The sequence below is a fragment of the Urtica dioica genome, chromosome 1 (genome assembly GCF_054948205.1).
Source record: "Urtica dioica subsp. dioica isolate 48M chromosome 1, U.dioica_male_clone48M_v1_H2, whole genome shotgun sequence".
Classification (NCBI taxonomy): domain Eukaryota; kingdom Viridiplantae; phylum Streptophyta; class Magnoliopsida; order Rosales; family Urticaceae; genus Urtica; species Urtica dioica.
In genome coordinates this window covers 4,894,234-4,908,337 of record NC_142756.1, presented here as the reverse complement: position 1 = coordinate 4,908,337, position 14,104 = coordinate 4,894,234, and the positions used below count along the sequence as shown (strand labels likewise).

Genomic DNA, 14,104 nt, shown 5'->3' with positions numbered 1-14,104 from the left:
CTAATCTTCCGAGCCCACCTCATTCAATTATATTGTTCTTTTACAACTGCGATAAAATCTTCTCTTGTCATAATTACTTATTTAATTTAATCATAATTTTGTTTACGCCAACAATTATTTCCTTATTATATTTTTTTGTTAACCCGATAATTCGAGGAAGAAAAATAAATGCAAATAAGTTTTCATTTATGAAATTTCGGATTCTTTGGAGTAAATTCTCATGTCAATTATCGATTTTTTTTAGAACGAATTAGTATCTTCAGAATTTCAAAAAAAAAAAAAGGGCTTGGCAAAAAGTCATGAAAATTGAAACATCAAAACCGTGTTAGATTATGTTTTCTAAAAAAAAAACCGTGTTAGATTAGAACTTAGAAAGACACTTAGAATTAGAAACCTAAAAGAGGAAAAATCAAATAACGAAAAACAAGACCGGGTTTTCAAATTTTATTTTTTATTTTTATTTTTTTGGAATCATGACCGGGTTTTCAAACTTTATTTATAATTAAAGGAGAAAATAGATTGCGTATGATTGGGCAACTCAACTCAGCTCAACGACTCCCTTTGAACTCTTCTTCTGTTTCGATTATAATTATCGCTTTCTTTGCTTCCCAGCAATTCTCAAATCCGACGAACATTTTGTTCCTCTTCCATTGTGATCTCTGTGCTTAACCGAAATTCGCAGGTTTCAGCTTTGTCTTCGATTGATTTCTTCGCAGAGAAGATTAAAAAGCGCAAATAATGGTAACGCCTAATTGGGAGCTTAAGAACTGTTGCGACCATGACCAGGTCGTTTTTATGTCGACAATCGGAATCTTCACTGTCGTCATTCTGTTGGTAAGACTAAGATCCCTCGTCTTTTCTATATTCCGGTCGGAACTTTTTACTTTCTCGGGTTCCCCAAATAAAGGCATCGAATGAAAAAAAAAAAAAAAAAAGTAGATAAGTTCACAATGAAAAGGAAAAAAAAAAGAGCTAGGTTTTCCTTTTGCCTTTTTTGCAAACGTCAACTGTGCTGAAATGCTTGCTGATCTGAGTTGAGTTGAGAGTCACAGAGAACATTTTCATACATAATTTGTTTAGGGAATTTCTTTTTTTAATTCTTCATGAATAGAACTTATGCCAGGATCTGATATTTCATCACTCAAGATTATTTTGGTCAAGTCGCAATTGGAATTTTTTACATGATTTTAATAAGTGATTTTAGGTACTCGTAAGCCTAGTTTATCTGCAATGTAGTGTTTCTATAACTCCCACACTCTCATATATTACTTCAGTAATTTTTTTTTCCCTTAATCGAATTTGCCTTTGGGTTCTGATTTTTTTTTTTTTTTTATGTGGAAGCTATGGAGGACTGTACTACTCACACCGTTTAAGCTCATCACTGTGTTCCTTCATGAAGCTAGTCATGCAATCGCTTGCATTCTCACCTGTGGTAAGGTTAGTAGATTCTTTTTCCCTTTTTCCATTTTTTTTATTCAATCTCTTCTATAATTCTATTTATGTAAGCCTATATCCTGTAGTTTATGTCCATTTTACGGAAAATCAGCAATGAATTTGATGAATCCCTGTAACAAGATTTTCACGAACTTATCTTGTTAATATCTTCATCTTTTTTTTTTTTTTTTTTCCAGTCTTCTATCGTACTTTATGGCAGATGTATCTTCTCTAGTATATCTAAATCTCATGTCAATAAACAAAAAGAAACATTTCTTGTTTGAAACACTCTTAATCAATAGTTGCCTGATTGTCCTTGCAGTCTTCTATAAGAAATATTTGTAGTTTAATCCGTTCATAAATATTTATGTTGTCCTGTTGTTGCTTTTTTGTTTTCTTGTGCTTAAAGCGCTTAGCTCTTTTTAATCTATGTCATTCAAGTTCACTTCCATTTTTTTTTTCGTTTACGTTTTGATCTATCGTACTTTATGGCAAATATATCTTCTCTAGTATATCTGAATCTAGTGTCAATACACAAAAAGAAACATTTCTTGTTTGAAACGAACTTAATCAATAGTTGTCCGATTGTCCTTGCAGTCTTTTATAAGAAATATTTGTAGTATAATCCGTTAATAAATATTTGTGTTGTCCTGTTGCTGCTTTTTTGTTTTCTTGTGCTTAAAGCGCTTAGGCCTTTTTAATCTATGTCATCCCACTTTCATTTTTTTTCCGTTTATGTTTTGATCTATGTGAATGTTTAGGTTGAGGGAATCCAAGTTCATGCGAACGAGGGCGGCGTAACACAAACACGTGGCGGTGCATATTGGGTGATCTTACCCGCGGGATGTAATACACTCTCCCTAAATTCCTCATTACTGATAGTCTCTCTCGATTTTTCGTAATTTAATATCTAATAATGCAACGCAGACCTTGGCTCGTCATTCTGGGGAATGGCTTTGATACTCGCATCGACAAACCTCTTGACCGCAAGAATCGCCGCTGGTTGCTTCGTTCTTGCTCTTGTTGTTGTGCTCTTCATAGCTAAGAACGTAAGATCTTTAGCTCGGTTGCTGATTTAGTATATCGATCTTCGTATTCATTTCTTTAGGATTTTTTTTGTTGCTAATTTTGGTTGCGATTTTTTTTTTTTTTTTTTAATTTCGCATCAGTGGACACTCCGGGGACTTTGCATCGGTCAGTACTCCTGTCAAGATGTCGAGATATTATTGCTTTATTTATCTATCTACATTCTTCTCTTCTAACCTTTTGTTTGTGTATTGAATAACACAGGATTCATTATATTCCTTGCGATCGTATGGGTTTTGCAAGAGAAAACGACCGTCCGTATTCTTCGATATGTCATTCTTTTTATTGGTATGTTTCTATAGATTTCACACATTTATATGAAGCAACTTTGAAGTATATTGTTACGGTGATAATCAAGAATTGCTGTCTAATTTTCAGGTGTAATGAACAGCTTGTTTTCGGTGTACGGTATGCACAATGACACTACAACTCTTTAATTCTACTTTCATAAGTCCTATTTTTTTTTTTTTAGTAAATATATTGAGCCGCGAATTGTAGATATCTATGATGATTTAATATCTCGACGAGTCAACTCGAGCGATGCTGAAAAATTTGCGGAAGTTTGCCCTTGCCCTTGCAATGGCGTCGGCTGGGGAGTCATATGGTATAGTCTTTAAATAAAAAATCTTTCATTTCTTTTTTCTTATATATATAAAATAATTACCTCTTTTTTTTTTTTCAGGGGAATGATATCATTCGTATTTCTTTGTGCATCCATGTATCTTGGACTCGTCATCTTATCTTGAGGTAAATCTAGCTCTGTGTCCATCTTTGACTTTTGACTTAGCTTCACAAGAGTATCCTGAAATTGGTCTCGTGTCGTGGTATTCTGATACTGTTTATTCATTCATAATTAATAACTCGATACGTGTGACTCTTATTGCACGATATTAAAATATTATATGATTTCTAAACTTTCTTTGTTTGTGATACTGTATATGTCTTCAAGAAACTTGTCCGTGTTCATGTCATATTTTGTTGCTTTTATCACTGATAATATTTACCTAAAACTATGGAGATTGCTTTTCATTGTTCAGATTCTCGAATAATTTCGTCTCTTCATTTCTACAATGCTCAGTGGCTTCGCTCGGTTATCTTCTTCAGGGACATACTTCCGCATTATTATATAGCATAATTGGATTCACACTGAATTGTCCATGCCTTCATTCTTTTCACCCTCTCATTCAGGGTAGTTTTATTGGATTATAATTCTTGGTAGCGAAATTATGATTGATTATTGTAGAGGTTGGAGATTGATTTGAGGTTTAGGTCATGCCTCCACGTATATTTTAATATTTTTTTCGAATAGCCATTTTTTTAATGGCTCTCGGCTTATAATCCTACGTTGTTACAGCTGATGCACAAAAGAGTGAGAGATCACTTACAAAAACTGGGTAAGTGGTGAATTACATGGTTAACCAAATTTTCGGTTAAATTCAATCAATATTAACCAAAACTCCACCTAGAATCCTATCAACCTCCCATAATAATATTAATAATAAAAGCCAACGATTATTAATATTTTGCTTCTAGCGTATCCTTTATCCTTATTACACTGGCCAAAAATCTGCCGGAAAATTGAACTTAAAATTCAATCCTGTTTATCAGGCACAACCCAGAGCTAACAAACTGGGAGTCTATTGATGACATTGTCTGCCGTAAAGATTGACAATACATCGTTTCATATTATTTATACATCAGAACAAGGGAACTAAATCAGGAGGTACAACTAAATAACTATTAAATCCTATTTACTAAAATGGTGAACAGGCATCCATATCTATATATCTAAATCATCATCTGGGTCCTCGTCAGAATCTGGCATTTCGTCGTCTGAATCACGAAAATATATAATCTCTCCCTTGCAGGACTCACTAGTCTCTGATTTCTTTGATGAAACATGAGTTGTTCCGTTTTGGTCATCCCCCTGAGATTTGCGACCGTCGTATATTTCTATATGTTTACCAATTCCTGCAAGCCAGTTGGATATAAAATACGTAAGACACTATTATTATTATTATTATTATTATTATTATTATTATATACACAGAATACTATTCTAATCTCATCCTGATAGTGGAAATCAAAAGAAACAAAGTGATATAAACGCATTTTCACCTTGATGTTCAAAGGGAAGCACAACATTTGCCCTGTCTGTAAGCTCTTTCTCTGATAGTTGTAGGTTAAATTGCACCTGCACGATGAAAGCATATTTGTTTAGCATTTTTTGGAAAAATCTCTGTTTTACATATTAATGGAGAATCAGTTTCTGTTCACCAAAAAAAAAAAAAAACAATTTGCCATCATTAATTATACTTTCTATTGGGCGAATTAAGGCTTCAAATTCTTAGTGAAAGCTACGGCAGGTCTGGGTATCTATTTCAAAGGAAAAAGTCATTGTCTTTGCAAACATTAACCTGTGGTTTGCAATCCACTAGAGATGACCGCCCTCCTGGTTTTTGTGGGAGGGTAATTTTGTAATTAGGCTTTTACAGCCCTGTTAATAGAAAAGATTATTGTTTAAAAAAAAAATCCACTAGAGATCATGGGAAAGATTATTTCACGCATTTCTTATCATATCATTATTTGAAATGAGAAATCATGGGAAAGTAGTCCCTTGGATGAATTCTTCGTACTCAAACCGCCAAATTAATTACAAAATGAAAAAGAAAAGAGATCTGCGGAGATGATATCATGAGCTTTACCTTAGGGATAAGAGTCTGATTTACAATTCCACCTTCAGATGAAATCGATGTAAACTTAACACCCGATAGCCCTACATGAATTTCTTCAGACTGAACATAGCGTTGAAAGAATACGGAAATTAGCTTTACAAATTAAAAGAAGTATTATGAACACGAGCAACTCACTCACATGCAATGATCAATAATAATAAATTAATTAAAAAAAAGGATAGAGTCTTAGAGAGATCACCATGACACGAACTCGTCCGTTTCTACGCTTGGACCGTACATTTAACTTTCCCTTTGTTAAATTCTGCTCAAGCAATGGAATAGAATTCACTTGTACATTCCCATATTGATCTAACGGTTCTACACTTGCGACCATAGAGGAGATATACTCAAGGGTGGCAGTGACTTTATCTTCATGAAGATCTGAATGCAACAACCAAAAAAGACTCGAAACCTGATCTGTAACCACAAATGAAAATTAAATCAGTCTCAACATTTTACATAACAGGAGCCGGTAACTTAGATACAAGACATGATAAGTTAATCTATATGAACCCCAACATCAAATCTAATTCATTATTTGAAATTTGAGTAAGCTTGTGAACATACATATACAAATACAGGGTAAAACTTCAATGTAATATATCAGAAGAAAAAAAATGACGATAAATCGTGAGCAAACAATTAACGGAATCGCAATGCGAATCGTAAGAAAAAGAAAGACATGTACAAACCATGGCTACGAAGGTTACACAAAAGGCCTGAAACAGATGACACTGGTGTATGTCTTAACATTTCACTTACCTGCAGTATTAAAGAAAATAAATAGATTAAAAAACAGCATGAAAAAAGCAGTGGTCAAACAAATGTCAAAAGCACTAGAATCTAGAAAATAAGTTACAATAATGATGAAATATTTACAGAAGTAATACAGCTACTACAGCAACATGAATCGCAAACGGTATTCGTTAGAACTTAAAAGTGAAAAAGTCATAACGTATAATAATACAAAAAATCAAATGCTTCCAATAAAAATTGTTCAGCAAATTTGAACCGGAACATGTTCCAACAATTCAAGTCATAGAGCATCTTGATCCGTTTGGATACAGATTAATTTCCGATCAAGTTACAGTTATACACCAGCAACGTTATTAATACAATTGGATCTTCATAAACCACTAAATTTTGATGTAAAATACTCTATAATAATAATCAACAATTTAGAGGCTCGTGTTTCTAATGCACCATATCAATCAGAATTCACAGTTCCCATGCCTGCTTCAATGGTTAAATAAAAAATTGTCCAAATCATATTAAACCTGTTTGTCATTGTGGGTGTAAGTTATGCATATGCAACAGTTATTTCGCACACTGCAATATGGTTCTCAGTAAATCTAAAACAACTCAAATTACTACTTGTTCAAAACAAAGTTATACTATTCGTAAAGTCACAAGACAAGAAACCAACAAATCAGAAATTTCAACACATGGACAAAAAGAAGTGTAAGTAACAAAGAAACTACCCATCCCATAATACAAGAAATGATAACACAAACATAGGGCAAAATGAATCGACCCCCCCAAACAATGACTATGCGTAAATATTAAAACTAATACGAGGAACTTTCCTGGGGAGGCAGACAAAGTTCAAATCTGATGTCTGTTTTGAAAGAAAAAAAAAATTAAGATAAATGAATAAGATACAAACTTACCTGGATGCTTATGCATATATTGTTCAAAAACATAGCAGATAATTCTAAAATTCAAAATAGTACAAACAACAATTTTAGCAAAGAAAATGTCAAAAATAAACCACAAAACAAACTTAAGGAACCTTCAACGACCCCAAAAGAAAATAGATAAATAAAAGAACTTCAACATTCTTTTCAACCCACTACAATTTCCTTAGACAATTGACCAAAACCAACAAAAACTAAACGATTTGGAAATTTAATTAAAAGCAATGCAGCTTTACCGAGTCTATAGCCACTGAAAATCGAACCTTCCCTTGTCCAACCATTCCTAAACCATGACAACATTTGCCAACATCACAAGAATATTCAGTATCCTGTAAATCTATAATCTACAAAATCCGTAAAGATATTCGATCAAACAAAATGAAATAATCATACCTTGACCAAGCTCAACGATCATAGACAATAACTTAGACAAATCCTTCACATTCTTACAACAGCTAGCTACTTCGGAAGTTTCGTGAGTGAGACCTTCTTTCCACCCGAGAGGGTCGGTATAACAGTCCAAAATCCGAATACTATACAGTTTCATTGCATATAGATATAGTTAGTTACCAATCAAAACTCAGTCCGGTACAGAACTTGAACGATCAATTGAACTGAATGGAAGAAAAAAAACACATTATACTTTTCTTTGCTAACCATTTTTGAGACGGAGACACATCTAATCCTCTTCTCTTCAGTAAGTCCTTGTAAAATGAAGGACTTCGAGAGAACGCGACGAGAACGAGACCTCTGTTTCGACAACCCGAGTAGAAAAAGAACCAAAAAGTAAATCAAACAATGAAAAAAAAAAAGTTCCAGGATCAGCAATGTTGTTATTTGAGCGAGAGAGTAGAAACTAACCGGGACTGGGATTTTCCCGCCAAAATGCTGGAGTAGATCTGGGAGAGAAATTGGGAGAAAACTCCGGAGCCAAGTGGCGAAGCGATAGAGTCCTTGATTGTGAGAGCGGTCGCGTGCTCTCCCTCCAACGCACCGTCTCGCAGAGCTCTGAACACCGAATCCGACATCGTTAGGGCTTTTTTGCAGCTCGGTGAAAGCTTGAACAATAAGCCCTAAAATCCTAATCCCAAAATATTAGTTATTTTGCATAAACGTCCTCGAGCAAATAAAGCTAAGAGCATCATTAGTGCTAAGCTAATATAGTATTAGCTTCCTTTGCCACGTAAGCTTTACAAGTTACAACTTATTTAAGCAAAAAATTTCTCTAATGATAATACTAATTTTTTTTATCACTTATCAAAAATCAATCATAATTGGAACACTAATACAGTTAGTACCAAATCGATCATGAGCTGGGTTGATTTCGTGACACGTTAGTCACGAACTGATTGCAGTTCGTGACCGATTTGATGCTAAATATGTTAATATTTGGATTTCGACTGATTTTTTATAAGTGACAAAAAATTGATATTAATGTTGTTAATTTCCTCCAATATTTTTCTCTTTGCTTGAGTATATCACACATGTAAATACTATTCTCTTCTACTTTTTACTCCATTCTGATTAGTTGAAAAAAGAGTGGAGTCCATTGATTTTGTTGGAGCTAATTTGCTCTACAAAGCAAATAGGGAAAAAAAAATTGAAATACTGGTGGAGTTACTAGCTCTAATTTTGTATAATTTACTATCAAGTCCCTCCAATAAACCATTAAAGATGCTCTAAGATCCTTAATTATAAATCTAATAATATTTGTTATAATAATAATAAATAAATAAAAGGTCCAGTTGGAAAATAGCTAATTTAAAAGTTTGACATTGCTAAATAGTCAACATTTAGTAAATTTTAGGTAAATAGTCACTTTCATATACCAAACGTAGCATATTTATCTAAAATTTACATCTGAAAGTGAAAGTGGCTATTTATCTAAAATTTAACAAACGTTGGCTATTTAGCAATGTCAAACGAATAATTATACTTTAATTAAAACTATAATCTAATTATTAAAAAATTAAAAATACAGCCGCACTCATATCTAGATCTTCCATAAAATGACATATACGTTTTGTTTTGTTTTGTCTTAATTTCAACTATTTTCTTCATTACTATATATTTAGATTTAAACTTTAACGCAGGAAGTCTAAATAAAACATGTCCAATTTCCCCAAAATACAAAATAATTGTGGGCTACTCTCTCTCTCTGTAAATGATTTAGGAAAGAGAAATATAAATTCAAAAACAAAACTACTCCCGTATATAATATATGATAAAATAACTACAAAGTCATTTTTTTCTCATCACTTTTTTCTTCTCAAGTAAGGATCTCTTCTTTGATCTATCATCTTCATTGCGATCACATTCGACTTTAACATATGTGATGTTTGCTTCTTCATCGGCGACTTCGCTTCAACATCTTTTTCAACTTATGGTTATAAGCTATTTTTACTAAGGTTCTTGCTAATTTAAATGAGTATGGGTGAACACTTTCGTTTGCATTGATTTAAACATAATTAGATCGGGAAAAACACGTCATTTTTCTTACGAACTTTTCAACGTTTAAAAATAATAGCTTTTCATATTAGATAGGTACTCTAATAATTATACTCAAGTATCGTGATAATTTTCTGCAGATTTTATATTATTGTTATACAATATATTTATGTTTAACAAACAAAAACTATTAGTTTTGATGATCGACTCTAATTCTTTCGTTAGCTATTTGAATTTGAGGGATTTGGTGTCTCAGCTACTACTAAACAATATGAATGCTACTTAACTTAGCATAAGTTGATGACATAAGTATAATTTATTATACAAAAAATAAAGTAAATGACCAATTTAAACGTTTAAAATTGTTATATAGCCACATTTTCGTAATTACTAGGTAATTGATCACAAACATGACGTGATATTTTTGGTTTACTCTTTCATTGAAATGAAATGGTGAGGTGAGCGTGTAAATACGTGGACGGGTCATTTACCTATTATTTACGAAATATTAACTATGTAACAATGTAAAAATATAAATATAATTATATATTTAGCGGACCATTTATTATATATACACCAAATATTCACTCAATATTCACCAAATTTGACATACCCCTTACATACCTCAACTCAATAGATATTTCATGCACCAAATTTGACATACCTTACATACCTTAACTCAATACATATTTTGCACAAAGGTGAAAAATACAACACATCAGTTTAAAACCATGAGAAGTTCAACGATCAATACAAATCTTCCGGAGTGCAATGTTGAGATAGCTTTGATCATTTTAGTTGGTGCACACAATAAACAAAGGTTTACTTAAATTAATGCAAACAAACATGTAAACAATGCACAATAATTCAAATAAATAATAAATGTGGGGTTGTCCAAAACAATTAAAAAAAGACTAAAACCAAACCCTACTACTTGATTGATTTATTTGTACAATTTTTTAAATAAGAAATTTAATTAATAGTTTTTAAAACTCCCCAAACTTAGAAAAAATTGACAGCAATAATATCATTTGTTTCTATTACCAAAAATCAATTAAAATCTAAATATTAATACATTTAATATCAAATCACTCATGAACTGATTAATTTCGTGATACATTTAGTCACGAATTGATTGATTCCCGAATGAGTCGATATTTTGTTTTAGTTGATTTTTGATAAGTGACAAACAATAGGTAATATTATTGTCAATTTCTTCAAACTTATTAGTATTATTGTTATCAATTTTCCAAATTTAGCAGAGGTTAGTTGATGTAATTCTTTAAAGTATTAATTCCAAATTTCCATTTCCAAATGTAATAGTCGTTGGTTTGACTTTGCTCTAATATAATTGTATAGTGATTTGATCTAAGTATACATATCGCGATATATTTTATAGAGACATACGCAACACGTATAATGATAGCTTATAATAAAATGTCGTTTTGATCCGATTCATATTCGTCTTCAATCTCAAGATCTGATTGCGTGTGTATCTTTATGAACTATATGTTGAAGCAATTAATAAAATATGAGATATAGTATTGCTATTTAGATCTGATAATGCAATTCAATATGAACTATTGATGCCCTTCAATGATTTTTTTTAATGAGATTCCCTTCAATGATATAAAAAGAAAGAAAAATGACACGAACTAAACCACTACGAATGTCGAAATTGTAATTTAGCCAACGTTTTAAATATGTTTCAAATATAGCCACAAAATATGATGTGACAAGTTATTTCTAATTAATTTTTGTTATATTTCAGATATTTGTATATTGTTAATTCTTATTAATGGCTATTTTTGCAAAATTAACCAAACATTGACTATTTGTTAAAATTTGATTTTATATATGGTTAGTTAGCTACATAACTCAAAAATTATAATTTAGCCAACGTTTTAAATATGTTTCAAATATAGCCACAAAATTTGATGTGACAAGTTATTTTTAATTAAATTTTGTTATATTTTAGATATTTGTATACTGTTAATTCATATTAATGATTTTTTTGTAAAATTAACTAAACGTTGACTATTTGTTAAAATTTGAGTTTATATATAATTAGTTAGCTACGATAACCCCAAAACGAATCTTAAAGATTCAATCGAATCTCAATTATATGAAGTTAATGTGTCCACTTCGTAGTATAACGTATATGGCCCCAAATAAATGATGGGAATTTTCTTAACTAAAGAAAAATTCTACACGACGCAAGCGAACGTGTCGTCAAGTAATAAAGTGCAAAAGCACGGATATCGATCCCACAAGGACTCTAGACTATTTCCGAAGCAAACTCACTAGCTTTCTTTTTCGAGTTATGGAAAATGAAAAATGGGGGGTTTTTGATTGTTTTGAGAACAAGATGAAATGTAAACAAAAGTGAAAACACTATTTAAACACAAGTTAAAAGGAAGGGGCGCGATTTCGTTATTTCATCGAGTCGGTCGGTCTTGGTACGATTCTAAGCTCGGGTTTAGAGTTGTAAAATTTAGTCTCAATCCCTCTTAAAACATTCACTAATCTCTCTCGAATCTTTAGGAATCTAGTTACGTGTCGAACTTACACCTCTCGGTTTGGGTCCTACTAAAACACAAAACCGCATTTAGCCCGGGATTTCAATCAACTACATCTACCCCCTAGTCTTTCTATAGCTCTAGGAAGGTTAATGATGGGACGGGTAGAGCTCACTCGTTTATTACCTCTCGGTTTCTAAACTCGTCTAAGGTTCACTAATTAGTTAGCTACTCTAATTAGCGTTAACACACAACCCATACCCATAATATTTCACTCTCAACCCAACCATGAAGCACAAAATCTAATCTAAAGGTTTGACCAACCAACTCAACTACTCAACTACATCGCACCCCAAATCTATTTAGCTACTCATAATTAAGAATAAACAAAGTAAAATTGAAATAAGTAAAAGAAACAAAACAATAAAGAAACAAGACATTGAATGCTAATCTCAACAACCAAACAAAGCTTTCATTAACTCAAGCACTACTTCAATATTCCACTAAGATAAAACAATAAAGTAATCGCAATACTCAATGCTCAATAGATAAAAATAATCAACAAAACTCAATAGAATGCTTGAAAGCTTAAAATATGTTCAACAAAACATTAAGTGGAGTAAATAAGTAAATAACAATAAATAAAAGAGATAGAGTTAAGGATGAACAAATGGAGATGATGAGGATGATGGAGGTTGTCACTTCTCCCTCTTCTTCTTCACTTCCAAGCTCAAGAACAAAAATGAGTGTCAACCCTAGCTTTCTCTCTCTCACTTTCTCTCTCAAGGTTTCAAAACAAAAACTAAAAGTGTTCTATGCTCAAGCCTCCTCTTTTTTTTCTTTGAATAAGTGTATATGAGGGTTTAGAAGAGGTTTTCGGAGCAAATATGGACCCTTGGATGAGATCCAAGGGCCAGAAATGATTTAAAAGACGAGCTCCAAGAATTCTGAAAAAGCACCTGGCGCGGCGCGCCACATAACAGGCGCGCCGCGCCACTCTTGAATTTCTGAAGGCGCGCCGCGCCTCTCTTGCGCGTTGGCCGCTCGAGCTCTCGGGTGAAAATTTGGTCACCAGGGGCGCGGCGCGCCATTAAATCGGCGCGGCGCGCCAGCCTTGAGAAGCTGACTTCTTGTTGACCTCCGTTGACTTTTGTTGACTTGACTTCAAATGACCATAACTTGCTCGATTTAGCTCCGATTCAGCCCGTTTTCGCACCACTACCTTCTCATACTCTCTCAAACCTGAAAATGCAATGAAAACTACAAAATAATATCAAAAACATTAAGAACAAGCTTCGATTCTTATCTAAGAGTCATAGATAAGTGTGAATGAATCTCACTTATCAAACCCCCAAACTTGAACCGTTACTTGTCCTCAAGTAACAAAGCAAAAATATATACAACACAACCACACAAAACTTAACAAAGTCACAAAGCTATACCGAAGAATGAAAGAAGTTATGCTACGCTAAACTAAAAAAAATGAGTGTTGAAAGTGCTATGGCCTTGGTTTCGCATGAACATCTCTCCTAGACAAAATCGACTCAAGAGTAAGAACAATCACAAGTAAAGCTCAATTAATACAAGTGTTCAACCAATTCTCGTGTGGCTTTACCTAGCTTGAGGCTTCCCGTGTAAAAGTTTTCATCGAGTCCAAGTCAAGTATCTTCGGAGTTCTTTCTACCTTTTCCTAGCATGCAAACTCAAAATGGATATTCAATGATGAATTAGGAACACCATAAGGCTTTCACCAAACACTCTCCACTCGGTTTAGGAGAGTAAGCGCTAGTCCAAAGGTCTTTTAAGGCTTGTAACGTTAGGCTTGGGTCAAGGGTAGGATATGGAGTTTTTAAGTGACTAAACACGCTACCCTAGCGACTCATACTCACCAAAAGAGCAACATTCACAACTTTCTTTTACATTCTTTTCTTCGTTAACACTAAGCTTCACCAATACCCCCAAACTTAGACTTTTCAAACTCTAGTCTAGATTATGTGATTGCTTGTCTAACAAGAAATGTTGCACCACGCCAAATACAAACAACATAAAATAAAATGTAAAAGGATATATGAATATGTACATCTCTTTACCAAGCAAGATTTGTGCTCTTTTTTTTTTTTTTTTTTTTTTTTTTTTTTTTTTTTTTTTTTTTTTTTTTTTTTTTTTTTTGAAGAAATAAAGGGAA

The 14,104-nt window shown here is 32.9% G+C and overlaps 2 protein-coding genes across 3 annotated transcripts; one reads left to right on the top strand and one right to left on the bottom strand.

Moving 5' to 3' along the window:
- Positions 1 to 386: 386 nt before the first annotated feature.
- Positions 387 to 3,828, top strand: LOC149406645 (peptidase M50B-like protein). 2 transcript variants are annotated; one of them, XM_089607973.1, is made up of 10 exons: positions 411 to 834; positions 1,342 to 1,437; positions 2,196 to 2,280; positions 2,362 to 2,483; positions 2,604 to 2,628; positions 2,725 to 2,808; positions 2,899 to 2,928; positions 3,019 to 3,124; positions 3,203 to 3,267; positions 3,558 to 3,828. In XM_089607973.1, exons 1-9 carry the CDS (start codon positions 739 to 741, stop codon positions 3,264 to 3,266), a joined length of 708 nt encoding a protein of 235 aa, XP_089464099.1. In that variant the 5' UTR covers positions 411 to 738; the 3' UTR covers position 3,267; positions 3,558 to 3,828. The 2 variants fall into 2 exon arrangements, with proteins under 2 accessions (XP_089464106.1, XP_089464099.1); XM_089607980.1 differs by lacking the exon at positions 3,558 to 3,828 and having other exon boundaries at positions 387 to 834; positions 3,019 to 3,120; positions 3,198 to 3,271.
- A 292-nt stretch (positions 3,829 to 4,120) lies between these two features.
- Positions 4,121 to 8,057, bottom strand: LOC149406644 (elongator complex protein). Its single transcript, XM_089607961.1, has 9 exons — positions 7,814 to 8,057; positions 7,610 to 7,702; positions 7,346 to 7,485; positions 7,189 to 7,235; positions 5,948 to 6,017; positions 5,455 to 5,672; positions 5,226 to 5,315; positions 4,639 to 4,714; positions 4,121 to 4,491 (listed from the first exon to the last, which is right to left on the bottom strand). The coding sequence occupies exons 1-9, from the start codon at positions 7,978 to 7,980 to the stop codon at positions 4,301 to 4,303; spliced, it is 1,092 nt and encodes a 363-aa protein (XP_089464087.1). The 5' UTR covers positions 7,981 to 8,057; the 3' UTR covers positions 4,121 to 4,300.
- Between the last annotated feature and the right edge of the window lie 6,047 nt (positions 8,058 to 14,104).